We start from the raw sequence: 23,972 nt of genomic DNA, 5'->3' as shown, positions 1-23,972 counted from the left end.
TCCAGGTCACAGCATGGCAACAGGCTCTGGAGATACTTCTTTAAGCAGATTAAATATCAGAAATGCATACAACATTAGGCGATTTGTTAAAGAAGCGTTTGGGTATAAATGCATTCAAAAAAGAAGAAAAAGAAAACTAAGCACATAAAAAAGCACATTTTTAAATAAAGATTTAATTTAGTAAAAAAATTGTGAGCAGGAATAGAAAAGTAATCCTATTATATGGCTCAGACATTGATAACATTTACACATTTGTGACACATGGAATACTCATCTAACCTAAATTATAAGTAACTATGTATGAAGACTAAAGAGACAGGACGTATATATATTTTTTGTGTTAGAGATGAAAGTAGGGGGTGTTTGAAGGAGAACCAAAGACCCTTATCTCCTACACTTGTAGGTAAATGGATAATACCAACAAAGAACACCTAAAATAAAAAAATAAAAAAACAACAACAAGAAATAGCAATATAAGAATATACTACTCACTGACATGGACAACAGTGTGGTGATTATGGGAAGTGGGGGTAGAAGTAAAAGAGGATATAGGGGAGATAAATGGTGATAAAAATATAAAGGAAAGAGAGTATACTTAAGCACATATACATAAATACATATACTTTGGACCTTATTTTCAATAGATCTAGAAACTAATGAGACACTTAAAAAAATACTTCCATTCTCCACAGAAGCTTTCTACTTTGTGAAGATTAAAGTACAGAAATGGAACGTGTAATTGTTTCACATTTTATATATTTTAAGAAAAAATAGATTTAAAAGAAGAAAAAAGGAAAGCAAAATGTCTTCAGTAATCTCGGAAGTGCTAGTCACCTACTGACATGGCTCTCTTTCCCATCAGGCCTGCAGTATGAGAGCCGCGTGCATACCGATCTTGTTTTGGCCCTTCTTCGTGCTAGTATTATCAGATGAAAGCCAGACTTTTAAAACAGTAAGTTTTTACAATTAAGACAGTGAAAATATTTTCAAAGGTACACTTTGAATGTGACAAAGTAATAAAAGAAAGCAAAGAAACAAAAAATCTAAACCAAGCCATCAAAACTAACTCTTTAGTTAGCTGGGTATATTCAAAATCTGTGATCTCTGAGCCAGATTCTAATTTGACAAAAGCAGACTTCATTTTTTAATAGAATTATTATTCATCATGTATTTTCACATATACAAATGGGAATACACCAAAAGTCTTTCTTTCTATAATGATTACACAATAACAGTTGGAAGATACCTATATGACAAACTAGAATCTCCTTGCTCAACAAATTATATATATCAGAATTTCCTTAATCTTCAATATTTCAGCCCAATAAAGAAATAAAAGCATCTGCTTTTCCTTTTTCAAACTATAATATTGGAAGATTAGACAATAGATATTTTTCTAAACTATTTCCTTCCAATATTTAATTGCTAGGATATGAAATTTAGAAAATTCTGTTAATATTTTCTGATTAATAAATTTCTTTTTCATTTTTTAGGAAGTCAAATGCAATTTCACTAAACAGAATTATTATTTGATTCCAGCGGATATCAATAAAGAGGTTACTATACTTGATCTCAGTTATAACCAAATTACTCTGAATATTACAGACACAAGTATTCTACAGATGTATTATTTACTCACTGAGCTCTACTTGATTGAAAACAGTGTCACCATCTTATATAATAATAGTTTTGGTAACCTCTCCAACCTACAAATTTTAAATATTTGTCAAAACTCCATCCACACAATTCAACAGGGTGCATTTACAGGCTTAACTACACTAAAACAGTTATATCTATGCCAGAACAAAATACTACAACTGAGTCCTGACATATTTGTGCCTCTTAAAAACCTGAAACTTCTGAATCTGCAAGGCAATTTGATAAGCTATTTTGATGTACCACAACTGCTTCATCTGGAATTAATCGTTTTACATGGAAATCCATGGAACTGCTCCTGTAATTTACTGAATTTGCAGAATTGGCTAAACACATGCAATGTAAAATTAGGTAAGCTATCATTATTAAATTAATCAAAACCAAAATGTGATTATTTTTGGTTATTTCGCCCCAGAAAAATCTCCCATTTCCCCCAGATTTTCATTGCAATCTTAATAACATCTTTACTATTACAAACTAAACAACATATAGATACTGTACTTAAGCTACATTTATAAAGTAACTTAATAAACAGATATGTGCATCTTTCCCTTGTGTTGCTAGGTAATAAGAGTTTCTTTTAATCCCAATAATGACATGTCAAAAATTCTAATTTAAATAACTATAAAATGTTATTAACCATAATATTTTATTTTCCATAATAAATCATATTTTATCCTTTGATTTACTAGAAAATGAGAACATCACCATGTGCAGCTACCCAGATAAACTGAAATGCTACAGCATCAAAACAGTACCTTACAAAGCTGAATGCTACTCAAAACTTCCTTCACCTATAACTGAAGACCTTCAGACTAATTTTCAGTCTATTAGCAACTCAACATTTAATAGCTCTTTGAACAACTTAACAAGAAATTCAGGTAATGTACTGGTATTGAATATTAACAATGCTGAAGATAGCATAGTAAAATTTAAATTTTAAGTTACTAGAAACAATGTAAAATTCCTCATGTCAACAAAAGATTTACAAAATACTGGGTTTCCAAAACAGGCTCTGCTAATTATCAGGCAAATGCCACTAGGCATATTATTTAACTACTCTTAGGCTTAATTTTAACTACCCTGTTTCCCCGAAAATAAGACAGTGTCTTATATTAATTTTTTCTCCCAAAGTTGCGGTAGGTCTTATTTTCAGGGGATGTCTTATCTTTCCATGCGCTAGGTCTTATTTTCGGAGGATGTCTTATTTTCGGGGAAACACGGTAGTAAAGCCACAACTCTTTTGTTTTGTTAATCCTCACCTGAGGATATTTCTCCACTAAGTTTTAGAGGGAGGAGAAGGAAGGGGGAGAGAGAGACAGAGAGAAACATCAATGTGAGAGAGACACATTGACTGGTTGCCTCCCTCACATGTCCTGTCCAGGGGATGGAGGCCTGTGGATGGAGCTTGTAACTAAGGTCTGAGCCCTTGATCTGAATCGAACCCCGACCCTTCTGTCTGCAGGCCAACTCTAACCACTGAGCCAAATCGCCAGGGCAAGTCACAATTCTTATAATGTTCCCAGGTAAATGGATAAACAATACCTGTAAAGACAGGAGTTATTCTTTTACCACTCTAGGAAATACCTTTATATCTTTATGTTGTAGTTTTATTAACTTTTGCTTAAAGAAAATTATAAAGTACATTCATTTCTAATACCAATATTGGGGAGTTATTAAGATCTGTAATTTTTGTTGTCATTTTATTATAACACAATATCTTCCCTCTCTCCCTCTCTCATTCTCTCTGTCTCTGTATCCTATTTAAGAACGTGGACCTCTTGGAAAAAGCTGGGCTTTTCTTGTTGGTGTTGTATTGACTGTACTGGTGACTTCTCTCCTCATTTTTATTGCTATCAAATTGCCAATATGGTATAATTCTCTGATTAATTATAAACATCATCACCTGGAAGAACATGAAGTAGAAACCTATGAAGATGGTTTTACCCAAAATCCAAGTTCCCTTTCACAGATACCAGATACAAACTCTGAAGATACTACAGTAATATTTGAACAACTACATTCATTTGTAGTGGATGATGATGGGTTTATTGAAGATAAATACATAGATACTCATGAATTATGTAAAGAAAATTAATTTCTTTCAATTTTTGATTATTTTAATCATGTTACCAGTTCACTGTTTAGACATGGAGATTTTTATGTGTGATATACCTAACTATAGCTAGTAGACCTTCATATTAATTGCAACACATATTAATATCATAAAATTATGTTTTTCTCATTGGTATCCAAATACAGTAACTGACACTCCTTGGTAGCTAACAGTTACAATACTATTCTCAGCAGTATTCAGAAGACCATATATACTAGTAAAAAAAAAAAAAAAAGCCTAAAGTAAGTTATTTATTAATTAAAATAAACTGATTCTCATATTAGTTCAGATATTGGATATAATACAAATAAGTTATATTCAAGTTTTACTTATTGGAATCAGTAGAGAAAGATTTTGGATTTATATCATGAGTCAGAGTAAGGAACAGAGATAGCTTAAACTGACAATGCACTTGGATTGATTTTTTTTAATGCTCACAGAATGAATTCAAAGAATTAGAAAACATTTTCTTAATGCTTCCTGAATTAGCACAATAATTCTCTGAAAACTTAGTAGCAATTTAGAGCATAGCACAATGTCGAGGCATAATCCCTAATAAATTACTACTGATCTGGGTTATAAAGTTTGTCACCACATGCAGGGTATCAAAATTATCTATAAATAATCTTATTTTAAAAAATACATATGTCTGCCTCTCTTAGGGAGATTTCTATTCAAATAAGTTGTATTAGGGCTGAGAAATCTTCAGTTGGTCCATGAACAACTGTTTGGGAACCAGATCATGAAGGAATGTTTCCCAAACTATTTTCTAGAACATCAATTTCCAGAGAACAGTCAGAAGTATTAATAGGGGGAAAATATGTAAATGGTCAAATTACTAAAGAATTACTAAAGGAAATATTAGGTTTAAACAAAGTGAAACAAGATTCTTTACTATATGGGACTCATCCAAAATTTTATTAAGCTAAAGGCAAAGTATCAAGAATTTTCCAACTTTTCTTTGAGGTATGGCTACTAAGAGCTCATAGCACAATAAGGGTCCAAAGAACATAGTCTAAAAAACACTGGCCTTGCGACTATTATAGGAAGAGTATAAAAGTCAACTCCTTCTAATCAATTGGCTATAATCACAATTTTATTAATTTAATGGAAACAGTGGCATTACAAACTGTAACAAAATATATCATATGGGGGGGGTCAATGGTAAGATATGTACACATATAATACCTTAATAAAAAAGAGAGAGAGGAAAAAATCTATCATATGTGGGAAGGTTAAATGTATTTATCTCTATCTTTTACAGGAAATATCTCTAAAACACTGAAATGTATTCATGGATGAAATGATGTTTTAGACTTTTTTCATGGTACAGAAAAGGGAACAATGGCTAAAGGTATAGATGAAGCAGAGTTGGTTGTGGATAGGTGAAGCAGGGTCACGGGTACACAGGACAATAGTATATTATTTTATTTTTGTTCAAATTTCTCTATAATGCAGTTTTAAAAATGTGTATTTACTTGGTACTTTCTTAGAAAAAAAGGAGACTACAAATAATGTACATGTACGTTACATTCCGCAGTCATTTTAAAGGTTGTATCAATACATAAATTCAGTTCAAATGTCTATGATGAAAACAAAAAATGTTTAGGATGATATACCCAGTGAAATAGAAAATGAACTCATTTATCATGCATATTTGCTTGTGTTTATCAAAATGTTTTCAATATTCATTAAAGAATATAAGTGCTTTATGCATACTATTTTCTTTATACTTCATTATTTTCAATCTCAAGTATAAATGAGATAATAGAAACATGAAGAATCTTTTTCTAAATAATCTATCATTTTACCAAATATGTCATAATTTAAGAGGAAAATATTAATATTTGAGAAGCAGAGTAAAATGAAATTATGAATCAGTAAAGACCACATTAATCTCTTCTAAATGAATATTGGGTAGTCAATAAATATCTGACTAAAAAAAAATACATAAATGGGCTTAAAGTTGTAATTACATATGTTTTTAAAAGATAACTGATCTTGACTAATACCAAACTAGAAAAGTATCTACATCAGAAGTTGAAAAGAATCGTTAGCTCATGCAGCTGTATGTAACTGAATTAAAGTCAGGTGTGTAAGAATTGTAGTAATATATTGAGGCTATATATTATAACCAACTTGTGAATAGATGTTCAATAATAAACCAGATGGTCATACCATACTAAATGGTGAGATTAAGGTAGAAGAGCGTGAAAACAGAAGTTTTTTACACCTTCCTTCGAAAGGTATGGCATTTCCTGCTCCCTCTGAATGAGGGGTATCAAGGTAGATCTTTGTGTTATTGAGATTTTGGTTATTTGCTTAATACATACAATAAATCTATTCTACTGCTGCATATAAAAGTAAACTTCATAAAATAACTTTTGTTCATAACTTAAATTTCTTCTTGAAAGGGTCAGGAGAACCTATTTCATTCAGCCTCAATTACAAACTATAGATCTGAAGTTTTGAAACTGCTGACATTTTTAGAACAAACTTGTATATTTTAAGAACTATTTCTTCAACCAAATGAACAAAATAGAAATAGAAAATCTATAACATTCTCAAAGTTACAACCTATGATTTATCATTTAGGATGAATTATCTATGAAGCATGTACATATAATACTTACAAATCTGACCTAGATATTATGTAAGTTTATAGATAAATGATGAAATAAATGAGGACATAAATATTATAAATATCACAAGGTCTTCAGTGGGCTACAGCTTATTATTTCTTATTCTTTAAGAACCTAGAAGAGTATCTTATATAAAGTAAATGATAACTATTTGTACTAAATAATAGAACAACAATAACAAAAAGGAAAGTTTTCATGTAAGAGCTGGGTCACCAGGAATGTGGAATTTTTTTTTTTTGTACAAGGGAAGACACTCCCAGTTTATGTAATTGTTCAGACACCATTTTACAGGAGTATCAAATAAATCTTTCAAAAGTTTTATTATTATATTCTAACATCCTAGTTTTCATTAAATATTTACTGCAGAGGTAACATGACAGTATATTTGGTGTTACAGAATTTTGGTAATTTTGGTAAATTATTATCCTTGCTCTCAAAGAGATTATTATTGATATATTTTGGGGGCAAAATGTAGGTAGTAAATGTATGTACAAAATAGCTCATCTATGTTTGTATTGCCTTAGACAATATTTAAGGTCAAAATGCAGATGAAGAAAATTATGTTAACCATTGCTGTTGTCTGAATATTTGCATTTCTATAAAGTTTGTTGTAAAAATCCTAACCCCCAAAGGTACTAAGATATTAGTAGGTGGGGACTTTGGGAGGTGAGCAGGTCATGAGGATAGAGCCCTCGTGAATGAGATTAGTGCCCTTATAAAGAGATGCAGAGCTCCCCAGACCCTTCCACCCGGAGAGGACACAGCCAGAAGGCTCCAAGGAAAGGGACCACATGGTGCCTTGATCTTGAATTTCCCTATCTCCAAAACTGTGAACAATAAACTCCTGATGTTTATAAAATACCCAATCTATGATATGATATTATTGTAGCCCAAATGGATATCCACTTATTATTTTATAGGCATTGGTGTTACTGCCATAATTCCCTTGGTATTTAATCTTTAACCAGTTATATATAAAGATGCACATATAATCTAAATATATGATGTGGATTTAGTCTAGTTATTATCAATTAATAATTGGATAATATATGAGATAATGAATTACTACAAGTAATGTGCCTTTCATTAGACGGGGGTTTAAATCTCATACTTCAAATTAGTTAAAAAGCCCAGGTTAAAATTATAAACCGTAGAGATAAGGATGTTTGATCCAACTTAAAACTTTTAAACTCTGAGAAGCAGAAATTATATCTATCTAATCTATATAGGGCTTTTATTTGTACAGAATTTCAGTACTTAGTAGTAAATAAAGATAATAGCTGTGTATATAATAATTTACATTGCAAATATTCAACTTTTTTCAATTAAAAAATGCAACCGGGAAAAACAAGAAAATCAGTAAGGAAGTACATGACTCAGAAGTTAAACTACCTAATACAACTCACTTATAAATGTTTTATTTCTATATCGATTGTACTTACGCTTGTCTTTCTGTAAATATGATATCCATACTTTGTGTTTCTCGATCATTTTGAGCTTTAAGCTAAATAAAGAGTTAACACATCAGTGACGAATAAGAAATTGCCATTTAAATCAAACTATTTAAAGGTTATTCAGGTTGTGAACTAAATGAGAGATTATTATAATAATTCTAAGGCCACATGAAAAATTTTTTTAAATATGTAGTATTTATTTCAATTAACAAATTAGCATACCAGATATTTTTTAGTCTTTTTCACAGGCATGGTAATCTCACATCAAAAGTATTCATTTTGTCAAATGTTCCAAAGTAAACTTAATTTATAAAATAAAAATCTCAAGTATTTATTGGGTCCTCCACAGTTGGTTAATAATATGTTAAATTTAGACACAACACAAATTTTATTCTTAAATAATTCAGCATTTTACCTGAGCACTCCTAATTGACTCTACCTGTACATATTCAGTCTAGAATTTGGATCTACCCCAAATAACTGACAAAACACATAGAGAAGTTTTTGCTTTTTACATTTCGCATTAAAAATAGTTTTCCAGCCAAAACCGGTTTGGCTCAGTGGATAGAGCATCTGCCTGCGGACTGAAAGGTCCCAGGCTCCATTCCGGTCAAGGGCATGTACCTTGGTTGAGGGCACATCCCCAGTAGGGGGTGTGCAAGAGGCAACTGATCAATGATTCTCTCTCATAGATATTTCTAACTCTCTATCCCTCTCTCTTCCTCTGTGAAAAAATCAATAAAATATATTTTTTTTAAAATAGTTTTCCAATTGGGACTTCTGTGTTCTAAAAGCCAAGAATAATTTCACTAAGTTATCATGCTTTTAGAACCCAATTTAGAAAATTTTATAAATTCTACTAGAGGCCCGATGCATGAAATTTGTGCAAGGGGCTCCACCTTCACAGCCGCCATGGCTTGCCTCGGCCCTCACAGCCCAAGCTTCATCCAGAAGGCCATCCGGCTGTCTGGTCTAATTAGCATATTACGCTTTTATTATTATAGATGATTTTATAGAACTTTGAATGTGTAAATAAATGATAAGCTATGTAAGTTATAAGTTGCTTGTTATTTTCATCCAAGTGTTTATAATTCAAATAAACTAGATGTTAACATCTCATTTACCAATCAAAAGTAGTATTAATGTCTGACATCATATAACTATTTGTTTTTCCCGCTTTCTTATAAAACTCTATACAGGTACCATAATATATCCATTGAGTACTCAGTTCCATTTATGCAAATATTAAATCAAATAAATTTATATGCAAATTAATGTGTATATAAGAAAATGTGGATGGGACTCCCTAACTAATGCTAAATGCAGGACCTGTTAAAACATAGCCTTTTGAAAGACACTATGGTATCATCCACTTAGGAGAACCGGAAATAATTTTAAAAGCACAACTAAGGAACTCAATTATAATAGTGGTATTTGGGATTAGAGTAATACCTATCTCTAAGGTCCATAAGGTTTCATCAAACTATTTCTAGCTATAAATGCTTTATTTTGGAGGATATGATCTAAATTGATCTACAGCTCATAAATTTTCTTACCATGTTGTAATCATTCATTACTTCTTCCATTTCAGTATTGGTATTAAGTTTATCTACCAACTAAAAATAAAAATACACAAAAAATACATTCTATTAGTGTATAAAATTTCTCTTAATCCATCATATAGGTATTCAATCTTACAAATAATACTCATCTAAGTATGACTACTTCTAAGTATTTTATCTCCTAAGGTAAAAACAAATAGTAAGCTACCTAAGTAAGCATATACTGTGCTTTTGGCCAATCAGTAAACTACATTTTTAGTAATATAAAAAGTAAGCAATAATGAACTACTACTGTTCCTGCAGATTGTACCTTGAAGAGTTTTGCCTGCTCTGAGATGTCTGAGCTTATAAAGAAAGGTCCAGAGAAGAAAAAAGTTTGGAGAAGATCTCTTTAACGACCCTCCAAACTCTTCCTCCCTCCCTCCCCTCTCCCCCAAGGGAGATGGATGTTAACTGTTTTAAATTACACCAGTAAAAATGTAAATTATTTATTAATTTTTTATTGACTTTTAGAGAGCGAGAAGAAGGGAGAGAGGAAAAAAGAGGAAAGAGAGATGTCATTTTGTTGCTTCTTGTATGTGTTCTAAGCAGAAATCAAGCCTGCAACCCTGCGAATCAGGACAGTGCTCTAACCAGATGAGCTACCAGGCCAAGACCACAACACTTTAATCTCCATACTTTCTATAGTTTTAATCTTTTACAATATGCATGTATCCACATATTATTTGGTATTTAAAATAACACATTTTTAAGTGGTAAAAAGCAATAAAAATATTCAAAGAAAATCTCGAGAGAGAATCCAAGATGGCTGCTCGGGTAGGCAACTAGCCGCAGCCGCACACAATTTTAATAAAATACAACTAAAATATAAAATGGACATTACCCAGAACTACAGGAAAGTCGACTGACTGGAAATCCTACAACAAGAAGCAAGGAGAAAACCAGAAGGAAGCACGGAGAAGCTGTAAAAGCCTAAGGTACGGAGACACGCAGCGCACGCGAAGAGGACGGAGCCGGAGAGGAGGGAGGCCGAGTGCCTGGCGGGCGTTCCCTAGCGGGAAGGAGATAAACACTCCGACTGTGCTGGGCCCCTGACTGCTCTGAACCCCAGTTCTGGGCCAGACCCCGGGGACTCAGGCTCAGCCATAGGGAGCTGGGCTGTAAGTCGGAACCCCGGGGTAGCGGAGAAAGGAGGTCCCGGAGGCGCACACTGCCCCCAGAGAAGGGACGGTAGGCTGTGCCGCGGGATTGCCCTGACGGGAAGGAGACTGGGGCTCCAGACTGCTGTGAACGCCACCTCCAACTCCACTTCCAACTGAACTGAACCCCAATACCGGGCTCATTGTGGGAGAGCATAGACTGTTTGGCAGCAGGCGAAAATCGAGGGCACCTTTCTCTCAGAGGCGCCGGCAGCGAGCACTGAAGGACCCGCATAGGGCGGGGCTGACGGAAGCCAAAGCTGCAGGCTCCACCCTGAAACCCCGTCCCATCTGTAACTGCGAAATGCGACAACAAAATAGATCACAAACGAAAGAAATGGAGGACAAAAAGCGTCTGGATATAGAGTTCAAATCTACGCTTATAAGGTTTTTCAAGAATTTCCTAGAAAAGATGGATAAGGCCTATGAGGATATGAAAAGAGATCAACTAGAATTAATAAGGAGTCAACAAGAAATGATAAGGGATCAACAAGAAATAAAGAATACATTGTCTGAAATAAAAAATATTCTACAGAGTCCTAAAAACAGAAGGGAAGATCGCAAGAATCAAGTCAAAGATTTGGAACATAAAGAACCAGAAGACACTCCTTCACAGAAGCTAGAAGGCAAGAGAATCCAGAAAATTGAAGATAATGTAAGAAACCTCTGGGACAACTTCAAGCGAACCAACATCAGAATTATGGGGGTCCCAGAAGATGAGAGAGAGCAAGATATCGAAAACATACTGAAAGAAATAGTGACAGAAAACTTCCCCCACCTGGTGAAAGAATTTGACTTACAAGTCCAGGAAGCGCACAGAACTCCAAACAAAAGGAATCCAAAGAGGACCACACCGAGACACATCATTATTAAAATTCCAAGAGCAAAAGATAAAGAGAGAATATTAAAAGAAGCAAGAGCAAAGAAGGTAGTAACTTATAAAGGAACACCTATACGATTGTCAGCTGACTTCTCAACAGAAACCATGCAGGCCAGAAGGGAATGGCAAGAAATATTCAAGGTGATGAATAGCAAGAACCTACAGCCAAAAATAAGCTACCCAGCAAAGCTATCACTCAGAATCGAAGGCCAGATAAAGAGCTTCACTAATAAAAAAAAGCTAAAGGAGTTCATCACCACCAAACCAGAATTATATGAATGGCTGAAGGGGGTTCTTTCAGAAGAGAAAGTAAACAAAGATAAAAATTATGAACAACAAATACGTAATTATCAACAAGTGAATCTAAAAACCAAGGAAATTAAAAAAATCTGATGAACAATATTAACTGTTGAATATAATAGAATCAGAGGTATGGAAGGGGAGTGAACTGATGATTCTTGGGGAAAAGGGGAGAGGGGGGCGTGGGAAGAGACTGAACATAAACTGTGCACCTATGGATGAGGACAATGGGGAGAGGGGAAAGGGCAGAGGGTGGGGTGGGAACCTGGTGGAGGAGAGCAATGGTGGGGGGTGGGGGGGAAAGGAACATTTGTAATAATATGAAAAATAAAAACTTATTAAAAAAAAAAAAAAGAAAAAAAAAAGAAAATCTCTATGAAAAAGCAAATACCATGTTATAGTCTGCTAGTTGTCCTTGAAACTCTTTGATTTCAACAGCTAAAGTCTCAGCTCTGCAAGCATAAAATAAATACACTTATAAATACATAAATAAACAAATGAACATTATGAACAAATTCAGTATAAAAGTCCTGAAATATATCACATTAAATGCTACTGATAAAAAGATCTTGCATATTTTAGCTGCAAAATTACTCACCTCTTTTCATATGACAAATAAACTGAATTCTCTTGATTGTACATTTCTATTTCTTTCTGAAGTTTATTGATTTCTGTTGTAAGTTCATTTATTTTACTTCTAAATGAAAAAAAAATAAGTCAGCAATACTTTTAGTCAAGAAAAAACTTTCTAATCAAACAAAAAACTTTTCATAAATGTGTAATAATAATATAAATGGTTTTGTGAAATTTCACTTAAAAATAATTTCAGTGGCTTATTTAAGAATGAGGTATATCCCAACGGATAAAAAGCTAACGTAGATTTTCTACTCAATAAGAAAGATGACATAGGACCAGAATGGAAACCTGATCAAACTGGTACAATCCAGAGACAGAAGTAGATGCCTGTCACTCTCACAGCTCCTGCTTCCCTCTAGGACAGGGTGTCTCAAGAGTGAGATGACTGACTAAGCAAAACCTTGGCATGGGGTGGGGGGACCATCCTCTGCTGTGTAGGATGTTTAACAGCATCCCTAGTTTGGATGCCAATAGCATATCCTCCGAATCTCAATTATGACAACCAAAAATGGGTTTAAAATTGGCAAGTGTTCCCTCGGAAGCAAAATCACCACCAGTTGAACACTGCTCTAGAATCAAACAATTACACAAGTAGCTAGAACTACTCTTCTTTGGTGCAGAATCACAAATCTTGGAGAAGAGAGGCAAGCAATGACGACAAATGGCTTTATTTTGTTTCCTTCTTTTGAATAAAAAGTGGCTGGCTATAAAGAGATGCTATACAATGATGGCCTCACTTTCTCATTGATGTTAGCTTCAAGGGTAGATGAGGAAAACAGACTTCTCTTTATACTAGAAGTTGGAGAATCAAAAGCCTCACGTAATCGAGAAAACAATCAAGAAGGACTAAGAGAAAAATGAACTTTTAGGACACAATAGAAGGATTAGGTGAAGTAGAAATAAGAGAGAAAGAAGGTATAGATGAGGAGCAAAGAAGAAAATAAAGTAAAATGGGAAAATGGAAATAAGATAGTAGGATATCTGAGCAGAGGAAAAAAGTAGGTAGAAAATAAGACATATGTTCTTGATTTAGAGCTGCATAGAGACATATAACAAAGCTTAGGAATTAATTAAAATTAGGCCACATTTGTAACAACTCACCAAATCCACAGGGTGTCCCAAAAACATGTATACACACTTTAACCGCTGACATTTCAGTTGATGTTTCTTTCTTTTTAGCCAGTCTACTAGTTAGCTTTGAACAAATAAAATTCATCCTAAAATGCTACTGGAAGTTTGAAAATGCAATGAAAGATAGGCAATTGAAAGATAATTACTCAGAATGTGTATACATTTTTTTGGAACACAGGTCCCCCCAAAAAAAATAATGTATAGACATTTTAACAGCTGACAACTCACTTTTCACTTGTTTTCAGATTTGACAGATTTAAAATAAAGGGTGAAGCCAGAATAAGCTTCAAACAAAGGTTTATCTATTAGACTTTTTTATGAGGTTACATAAAAGATAAAGTTTAGCCGAAACCGGTTTGGCTCAGTGGTAGAGGGTCGGTCTGCGGACTGAAAGGTCCCAGGTTCGATTCTGGTCAAGGGCATGTACCTTGGTTGCAGGCACATCCCCAGTAGGGGGTGTGCAAGAGGCAGCTGGTTGGTGTTTCTCTCTCATCAACGTTTCTAGCTCTCTGTCTCTCTACCTTCCTCTCTGTAAAAAATCAATACAAATATATATATATATATATATATATATATATATATATATGTGTGTGTGTGTGTGTGTGTGTGTGTGTGTGTGTGTGTGTGTATAAAGGTAAAGTTTATGGTATAAAACTAGCAAAAGTTAACAAATTGAGGGTGCACAAATACCCAACGAAATGATTCTGTTTTTAAAAAACACATTTTTATTGAAATTTTTGTTTTGTTAATCCTCAACAGAGGACATTTTTCCCATTGCTTTTAGAGAGTAGAAGGAAGGAAGAGAGCGGGGGAGGGAGGGAGTGAGAAACATCATCGATATGAGAGAGACACGTTGACTGGCTGCCTCCTGATCACACCCCAACCAGGGAAAAGGGAGCAAACCTACAATCCAGGCAAATGCCCTTGACCAGGAATTGAGCCTTCAATCCTCCAACCATCAAGCCATACTGTTTTCATGGATTTATTGTTTGTATGGATTTTTTTAGAAAGACGGAGAGAGGGAAAAACATCAATGTGAGAAAAACATAGATCAGCTGCCTTCTGCATACCTGCTCCCACCCCTCCACCAAGGATTAAGCTCACAACCTGGGCATGTGCCCAGGCTGGGAACAGAACCAGACCTCTTGGTGCATGGGTCAGCACTCAACCACTGAGCCACACAAGCCGAGCCAAAAAGATTCAGGATATTTGCAATTGCATTGCTTCACATAATCAGCAGTGTCTGAACCAGAACGGTCATCAATTTAAAAATAGGCATTAACAACAACAAAAAAAATATTTATTTCCATAGACATTTTTAAATTTTGAAAATGAACTGTATATTAATAAACACTGACTTTATAATCATTTCAAAGTGCATATACATTTTTTGGGACACTATATATTTAGGTAAAACGTTGCATTAAGTAATGTTTACAAATAAATATATATATTTAATTTTATAAAAATATATATATATTTAATAAAATATATATATTAATTTTCTTGTTAGATGTAACTGGTGACATTTCAATAGTATTTCAGAACAAGTATTGAAAGAAGCATAAAAATATTATTTTTATCTTTAAAGATTTTAAAAGTGAACTTGAAATATATAGCTTACATGCAAATATATAAAATTTAAAATCTCAGCCTAATTGCATTATACATGCATTTTGTAATACAGCCAAATTATCCAAAAGTTATGTTAGAACACAAAATAATTCTTATAGATCAACATATGCCTAATTATCTTAATAAGTACAACAGTTAAAACTTCATGTAATGTCTAGAAAAAAAAACATTTATTTAACATACCGAAGAAGCCCAAGATAATAAGATTTGTCTAAAATTTGCCTCTGGGGACCTAAAAAAAATGTTTTTTAAGCATTAGTATTCAGTTTGAAAATGCCACCAAAACAGCAAATTAAAAGCACACACAGAATTATACCACACAATTCTCTGACAGTCCTCATGAATGTGCCAATAAATCAGATAATCAATAAGAATAATTGAAATGGAAATGAGAACTAATGTCTTACCATTATGATATAATAGAAACTTGAGTAAAGCCACAAAAAATGGGCTTAAGACACAGGTTGACTGAATGGAAACTGGGTCAAAGAGAGTCTAGAAAAGGGCTATCAAAGAGAACTTTCTGCAATAAAGAAAATATTCTATATAAGTACTGCCCAATAAATGGGATTACCAGCACTTGAAATGTGACTGGAGCTATTGGGAAACTCAAGTTTTATTTTACTTAATTTTAATTAATTTACATTTAAATAGCTACATGTAGTTATTGGCTAGCATGATGGACAGTGCAGATTTAGACTGAACTTCTCAATGCAAGAGATGATGATTTTTCATAATTTGTCTCAGAGACTTTTTTATACACATGATCTTATATTTCAGAAGGACTACAGAAAGTACTCCTAGGTTAAATGTCCCAAATCTTGAGTCAGATAAAGTGCCCTGCAAGGTGTGAGGTGTAAAGCTAGGGAGGTCTTAGGGGAGGAGAGGGAGAGAATGTCTTATTAGGATGGGAAATGGGACACTAGAATAGGTCAGGACAAAATCACAACAGATAACGGTAACAATAAAAATGTTTACACAAGGCTTTGCAATATATTGGTAGAAACTGACTAAATGATATTGGGTCCTGTTTTGAAGGAGAAATTAATAAAGTACAAATATTTACTGAATTATCTTATAATCTTTATTGTTGAAAGTATTACATATTACATATTTTCCCCCCACTGACCTCTCACCCCCACACCCAGGCCTTCACCATCCTATTGTTTGTGTCCAGGGGTTATGTATACATGATACAAGTTCTTTGATTGATCTCTTCCCATCCACCCACCCTCCCCTACCTTTCTTTACTGAATTATTTATATAATTTCATATGTTTCTACTGTTAATGTTTAATAAGTTATATGGTAATATTAAACACCCAAACATTTCCATGAATAGAGTTTTAAAGACTAAACAACTACATAGTTTTGACTCATTTTTCCCCACAGTATTGATTAACCAAGCATTTCTAAATAATCTATTGGTTTTTAATATTTTGTGAGCTAAGTTTGTTATAATACAAGTAAGAAAATGAAGTCTCCTAAAAGGCATGATATACAATATTATAAAGGGTATTATAATATCTTATAGTTAATTCTGTACCAATGAAATATCTTCATTCCTGATAAATCCTTTGCCACAAATATAGAAAATAAAACAATTCACCATGCTTTTATATACATATATTGATATATGTATGCGTGTGTGTGTGACCAATTATTTGAATCATAATATAGTGTATTGTTATGCCTTTTTTGTTTGTTTGTTTTTATTCTTAAGCTTTTCTTCAATTTATTTCAAATTTTTTGAATTTGTACCAAACCTCCATGTTTAGAAATGAAGATAAAAATATTTCACATATGTAAGCTAGAGGCCCGGTGCACAAAATTTGTGCACTGGAGGGGAAAAATCCCTCAGCCTGGCCTGCGCCTTCTTGCAGACCAAGAGCCCTCGGGGCATGTCTGACTGATGACTTAGGGCGGGCTTAAGCTGTCAGTGGGACATCCAGAACACTGCTGCAGAGGTGGGAGAGGCTCCTACCACCGCCTCTGGGCTTGCCAGCTGTGAGCCTGGCTTCTAGCTGAGCAGTGCTCCCCCTGTGGATTTGCAATATAGCCTTTTATCATATAGAATAACTCTGCAGTTAATAATGTTATTCTCTTATTTTGTGAATCACAGAATAAGAAATGAGTAAAAATGCCTCTTTCACTCTGTAATTCTGATTTAGTAATATGGTACTACAATATTTCTTATTAAAATGTATTCATCTTCTTAAAATAGATACCTTTAATCCCAGTTTTCATTCCACTCAAACCTTGTTGTGTTACTGGACGATCTGCAACTTTAATCTGAGAAGACAGAACTCCTGTCCCTATGAGGCCACCACGGGAGCCTGGTCTTGCAGTTCCAGGTGATATCTAAATAACAGACAAGATTTCACTTTTAATAAACATTGTGAAGCACTGTAACTCTTTCTATTAAGAACAAAAAGAGAATATTAAAAATGGGGAAATCATAAATGTATAAGAGGAAAATATAGGGAAATATTTCATATAAACTGAATGGTGGAATGAGCAGTCACTATGAGGCGAGCTGACCACAGGGGGCAGACATTCAATGCAGGATCTGTCTCATGATAGTCAGTGTGCTCCCACAGGGGGAGCGCCACTCAACCAGAAGCCAGGCTCATGGCTGGCGAGCACAGCGGCAGTGCTGGGAGCCTCTCCTGCCTCCTGATGGCTTAGTGGGCCTACGCCGTCAGTCGGACATCCCCCCAGGGCTCCCAGTTGTGAGAGGGAGCAGGGCAGGCTGAGGGGACTCCCCCCACAAGTGCATGAATTTCATGCACCAGGCCTCTACTCTTATATAAGCTCTTAGTATTTGTTAGAGTTTCTAGACTGCTGTGGCAACAAGAACATTGTTTTACTTATTATTTATAAGATATTTTTATATTAAACTATCGTACTTTCTTATTGTTTTAGATAAAATTTAGTTTATAATGATATCCCCCATGCGTGTGCACACACACACACACACACACACACACACTACCACCAGAAGAAATCTCATTGAATTTAGATTGGTTTATAACTTTAACACAGAACATCTTAAAATATTCTGAACTCTATGTATGACATGTATATTGCAAATATTCCTTTACCAGTTTGTCATTTTTCTTTTAGCTGTTCAACAGTGTTTTCAATATGATGAATTAAAATATAAAAATACCCTCTTTTTCAGTGTTTGTGTCATTTTACAAAGTTGGAGCCCATACTAAGTTTATATGAAATATTTCCCTATATTTTCCTCTTATACATTTATGATTTCCCCATTTTTAAATTTAAAGTTTCTAACATATCTAAAATTATGAATGAGGAAGGGATCAATTTTTTAAAAACAAATGGTTTTCAGTCATTTGAATGCACTACTGAATACTCCATGCTTTTTCAACTAATTTGAAATGCCAGCTTAGTCATTAATTAAATTTTTACATGTCTTGATTCTGTTTCTGGTCTATCCATTTCATTTGATTTTGACACTAATACACTACACTACTTGCATACTTGTAGTTTTAAAATACATTTGCATATCAGCATGGGCATGCCTCTTCTCTCTACAGTGGGGGTGTCGAACTCAAACAGAGAAGGGGCCAAAATCTAAAATCCAGCCTAAATCGCGGGCCGAATGGTTTACTGAACAGTCATAAACTGACAATGTCATAAACTGACAGCGGAGTGCAGTGATGACAGCGCTGTGCGGGCCACATTGCAAGGCCTGGCGGGCTGGATTTGGCCCGCGGGCCTTGTGTTTGACACATGTGCTCTACAGTGTCTTCCAGACATTGTCCCACTTTTATACTTCTCAACATTTTCAAAAAACAAATATGTAGTCAGCCTGTTCATAAAGTAAAGAAAGAGCAATGCAGAAACCAATTTGGCTCAGTGGTAGAGCATCGGTCTGCGGACTGAAAGGTCCTAGGTTTGATTCCGGTCAGGGGCATGTATGTTGGTTGCGGGCACATCCCCGGTAGGGGGTGTGCAAGAAGCAGCTGGTCGATGGTTCTCTCTCATCGACGTTTCTAGCTCTCTATCTCTCTCCCTTCCTCTCTGTAAAAAATCAATAAAATATATTTAAAAAAAAAAAAAGAAGAGCAAGCAAGAATTTATTATTATAGACAACTTTACCAAGATATATGCACAAGAATTCAATAGATTTTAAACTTACTCCAGTTGCCACTCGAATGTTTGCTGATGGGGGTCGGATTCCAGAAGGAGGCCTTCCTGTCAACCCGATTCCACCTCGGGAAACAGGGCGAGCGGCTGCTGGTTTGTGATTACTGGCCATGTTTGTTCACGTTAACCACTGTTCAGAGACAAGGAATAGTTCAATTCTCCTTCGATATCTTCTATAGCTAGACACTAGTGACTCACATACCCTTCCTTCAAAAATCCACAATGATTTTTCTTGTAAATTGCCATTCCAGGTATTACTACAAAGCCTGATTTAATTTTGTTCAAATTTGATATTAATGTCCCATTTAGAACCATGAAATCATTTACTACAACAACTGCCCTAGCTGGTTTGGCTCAGTGGATAGAGCATTGACCTGTGGACTTAAGGGTCCCAAGTTCAATTCCAGTCAGGGGCACAAGCCTGGGTTGCAGGCTCAATCCCCAGTGGGGGGCATGCAGAAGGCAGCCAATCAATGATTCTCATCATTGATGTCTCTGTCTATCCCTCTCCCTTCCTCTCTGAAATCAATTAAAAAAAAAAAAAAAGAAACATCATTTCTTGAACTAAAATGATTTCTCAGTTTCTACACTCCATGCCCACTGCTTGGATTGCTTTTATTCTATAATCGTTCATCCTTTTTCTTGTAACTCTAACTACGTTGATTATCATAAATCAATGTCTCCAGGTGTGTCCTTTAACCTGGGCACCAATTTTAAATTTTCAACTGTTTACTGGAAGTTTCTACTCAGATATCCCATTATCACTTCCTATTAGTATCTTCACACCAAACTGAAAATCTTCCCATTCCAGCTAGCTCTATGGTTCTATTTCCTTGCCATTTTGAACTAGGTGGACAAAGTAAGAGAGTTATTACTTCAAACGGAAAAGGGAATTTTATGAAATAACATTTTGAAAGGCAGACAAGGCCTATGGTCAAAATGATTTCTCCCAAAAAAAGCTAACACCAATAAACCTTTGTTTCCAGCAGAATTACACAACCTTACTCTAGCTTTCCTGATACCTTTAAGAAAGTGTACAATAGCCAAAGTGTTGCTCAGTGGTTGAGCATGGCTATAGGAATCCAGGTTGGATTCCTGGACAGGGCACATGCCAGAGTTGCTGCTGGATCCCCAGTAGGGGGCGCGCAGGAGGCATCCTATCAATGATTCTTTCCCTCTAAAATCAATTTAAAAATTTTCTAAAAAATAAAATTTACAGTGTATCAGATTTCTACCTCATTTTCTTTGCCACTGCTTTCTATCATGATAAAAGCACAGTATGAGATCAGTCCTAGGTGGCAATATAAACGGAAGGAGTCCAGTAACAAAAAAGCCACTAATTTGGGGGTTATTCATACATACTCAGAGAAACCTGGCTTTTGGCTCCAGAAAGATAAAGGATATGAACTTCAGCTCTGACAGTTACCACCTCTGGGGGTGCATCCTCAGCTATAAAACAGAAGGGGGCCACAGCCTCTGTCTTGCAGAGCTGTTAAAACTACAGATAGCATATGTACAACTCCTGGCTCCTAACTGTGATTACTATCCCTATCTTCCCTAAACCAGCCGTGGTAATACACATAAAGAAGTGTCACATGGCTAAGTCCCTCTGCTGTACAGGGCAGGTATACATCTATTATTTTGGGAAACATCTCTGAACCCTAAGAATTGTTCCTTTGCGGCTCCTGAATCCTTCCCATTGGCCTGGCCCTGGCAGGTCTGCTTAGGGGACAGCGAGAGGGATCCGTGCACGCTTTGGCCCGGCGACCGGCCTGAGAATCACTGAAACACGGAGAAATCGGACTTGTTTTGTTTGAGCGCAGCAGCATCTCCAAGGTGAGATAATGGGCCCGGAGGGATGGGGGGAGCGGGGACTCAGGATTTCTCACCTGTGCTGGCGCGGCAGGTGGAGGGAGGTCGGCAGGCTCGGCTCAGCCACCACCGGGAGCACCAGTCCGCCCCGCAGAGGCGCCCACTCGCCCACCCTGGAGCAGCTTTCTGGGGCCCACTGGGCTGAAACCACGGGAGGCTCCGCGCCTCCGCGTATCCCGGCAACGGGGGCGGGGCGGAAGAGGCCCCGCCTCCTGGTTGGCCAATCCTTGGCCTCGACTCCTAGTACCTACGGGCCAAGCGAGAGTACAAAGTTCTCGCGAGAATTGAGTCACTGGCTTTTTCTGGGAAGAATGGGAGACAGCCAGCGGACTGGGAAATATTTTATTTGAAAACCTTGTGGGTTTTGTTTAAAATAATCAGAACAAGCCCTCCGTTTGTGTGACCGACCTGTACTCACAGGGTTTATTATTTTCCTATGCACTCTCCTGTCTGTTACCTTGTAATACGTTGTTTTGTTTTAATGTTTTGATTTTTTATTTTTTTAAATATATTTTATTGATTTTTTAATTTAATTTTATTTTTTACAGAGAGGAAGGGAGAGGAATAAAGAATTAGAGACATCGATAAAAAATAAACATCAATCAGCTGCCTCTTGCACACCTCCTAGTGGGGATGTGCCAGCAACCTTGGTACATGCCCTTGACTGGAATTGAACTTGGGACCCTTCAGTCCGCAGGCCTATGCTACATCCACTAAGCCAAACCGGTTTTGGCAATGTGTTGATTTTTTAGAGAGGAAGAAAGAGGGAGAGGAGAAAACATCCCTGATGGAGAAACACTGACTCTCTACCTTTTGCACCCACCCTGCTGGGGATCCAGCCTGCAACCCAGGCAGGTTCCCTGCCAGGGAGTCCAACCAGTGACCTCTTGGCTCAGGGGTCACAAAACTGAACCACTGAGCCACACCAGCCGGGCAGTAGGTTGAGTTTTTAATAAAAGTTGTTTGGTGCTATTCTGTGGGAGGCAGCATTGCACAGACTTTTTACTTCCAGTTAGAGGTAGCTTTCCTTCCTGTTGGGATTGCACATGGTGCACAACACAGCATTACCTATGGATGCAATTCTGGTGCCTTCTGCTCCTCCTCATCTTACTGGAAGCTTCACATCTTTAAGCTTCCTTTCAGAGCTCTTTTGATTCACATTTGTGAGAATGGGTGAGAAAAAATTGCAAGTCGTTTTTTTAAAAAATTATTTTAAAATCGGTGTTTTTAAGAAGAAAACCAATATAAGAAATGCTGCACCTGTCTAATTAAATAACTTGCAGTTTATTTTCTTGTCTTCCTACATATAGACGGACCTTAAATGTTATTGCAGGTGATAGGGGTCCGGCTACACAGTACCGCCATTACATGTGTATACATCAGACTTCACATTATTTCCCACTCACATACATTATTTATCTCCAAATTTATTCTGTGCCTGCGTGAAAGTGGTTTAAAACCAACACAATACAAAGTTATTATTAGACACCTCTCACCAATACCAGAGACGTGTTAGCAGACAAAACAGCCCCCTGAGCCCGTGGGAGAGGGCTGTCCCCACCCTCAGTCCTTCTCTTCTCATAGAAACGAATTTACACGAGAGACCTTGACTGCGTTGTGAAAAGCCAATTTATTAAAGCATTGAAAGCATGCATCCTTATTGAAAATAAGCAAACACAAAGCAAGCAAACCTATACACCTGGCTTATGTAGCACATCTTAGCTAATCTGAAGAGCAGGTTGGATGGCACCCTGAGGCATTATGTACCTTTCTGTCTATAGGCCTCAAATTTCCTCTGCTGAAATTTGATACAGCCCCACTCACTTTATTTATTTATTTATTTATTTATTTTTATTTGTTATGGCCTTCCCAGAAATTATGAGAACACCTGGCAACTTTTTCTTGCCAAGTCTGGAGACTTCTGGCTTCTCTGCTTAGGCGCAGTGGTTCTCAACCTTTCTAACGATGAGACCCTTTAATACAGTTCCTCATGTTGTGGTGACCCCCCAACCATAAAATTATTTTCGTTGCTACTTCCTAACTGTAACTTTGCTACTGTTATGAATTGTAAGTATCTGTGTTTTCCAATGGTCTTGGGCTCTACAGCAGTGGTTCCCAACCTGTGGGTCACTGAGAACCCCTAGCAGGGTCGCCTAAGACCATCGGAAAACACAGATATTTACATTACTATAGTTATGAAGTAGCAACGAAGATAATTTTATGGTTGGGGGTCACCACAACATGGGGAACTGTATTAAAGGGCCGGGGAATTAGAAAGGTTGAGAACTACTGGCTTAGGGAGTAAAACTGCCCTTTTTTTTTCCTTTCCCCTTTCCTCCTCCCTTTCTTTATTCTCTCATGAGGGAGGTTCTGTTGATCATTTGCCCTCATGTGCTTGGCTGGGGAAGACAAAGGCTTGTTAGTTACTAGCTGGCTGCAGATTGCCCATACTGTTTGGCCTTGTTTTAACTTTCCTGTCTCAGTTTCCCTACTTCTCCTGCCCTGGAATACTATGACAAAATAATGATACGGGGCTAAGTTCTCACTCTTACGTTTGTAAAATATTTTTATTAAACTATACAACTTGATCCCAACATATTCATAGTGGTCATTTTTTTTCCTTTTGGTCATTGTAGTGAAGGGTAGTCGAATTTGCCACCTCAGAATATGTCACTTTGGTATAAGGATTATTTTGAGCTGAAGACAATTGAAAA

General features: G+C 36.1%; 2 protein-coding genes across 4 annotated transcripts in view; one reads left to right on the top strand and one right to left on the bottom strand.

Moving 5' to 3' along the window:
- The window catches only part of IFT74 (intraflagellar transport 74), a 315,492-nt gene extending 294,047 nt beyond the window's left edge, over positions 1-21,445 (bottom strand). For all 3 annotated transcript variants that reach the window (XR_014796263.1, XM_084898267.1, XM_084898268.1), the window contains exons 1-8: positions 21,276-21,445; positions 19,379-19,516; positions 17,439-17,571; positions 15,395-15,443; positions 12,408-12,506; positions 12,201-12,261; positions 9,425-9,484; positions 7,857-7,918 (exon numbers count right to left, since the gene is read on the bottom strand). Coding sequence is in view for 2 of the 3 variants with exons in the window: in XM_084898267.1 (XP_084754393.1) it covers positions 7,857-7,918; positions 9,425-9,484; positions 12,201-12,261; positions 12,408-12,506; positions 15,395-15,443; positions 17,439-17,571; positions 19,379-19,498 (584 nt within the window). In the remaining variant the exon portion in view is untranslated. The remainder of the gene's footprint in view (positions 1-7,856; positions 7,919-9,424; positions 9,485-12,200; positions 12,262-12,407; positions 12,507-15,394; positions 15,444-17,438; positions 17,572-19,378; positions 19,517-21,275) is intronic.
- Positions 872-7,842, top strand: LRRC19 (leucine rich repeat containing 19; the record flags this gene model as incomplete). Its single annotated transcript, XM_084898275.1, has 4 exons — positions 872-952; positions 1,494-2,007; positions 2,349-2,537; positions 3,426-7,842. The coding sequence occupies 4 exons, from the start codon at positions 872-874 to the stop codon at positions 3,752-3,754; spliced, it is 1,113 nt and encodes a 370-aa protein (XP_084754401.1). The 3' UTR covers positions 3,755-7,842.
- Positions 21,446-23,972: the final 2,527 nt, after the last annotated feature.

The sequence above is a fragment of the Pipistrellus hanaki genome (assembly GCF_964339955.1).
Source record: "Pipistrellus hanaki genome assembly, chromosome: 11".
Taxonomy (NCBI): domain Eukaryota; kingdom Metazoa; phylum Chordata; class Mammalia; order Chiroptera; family Vespertilionidae; genus Pipistrellus; species Pipistrellus hanaki.
Note: the sequence above shows the minus strand (reverse complement) of the source record. Positions and strands in the feature narration are given on the sequence as shown.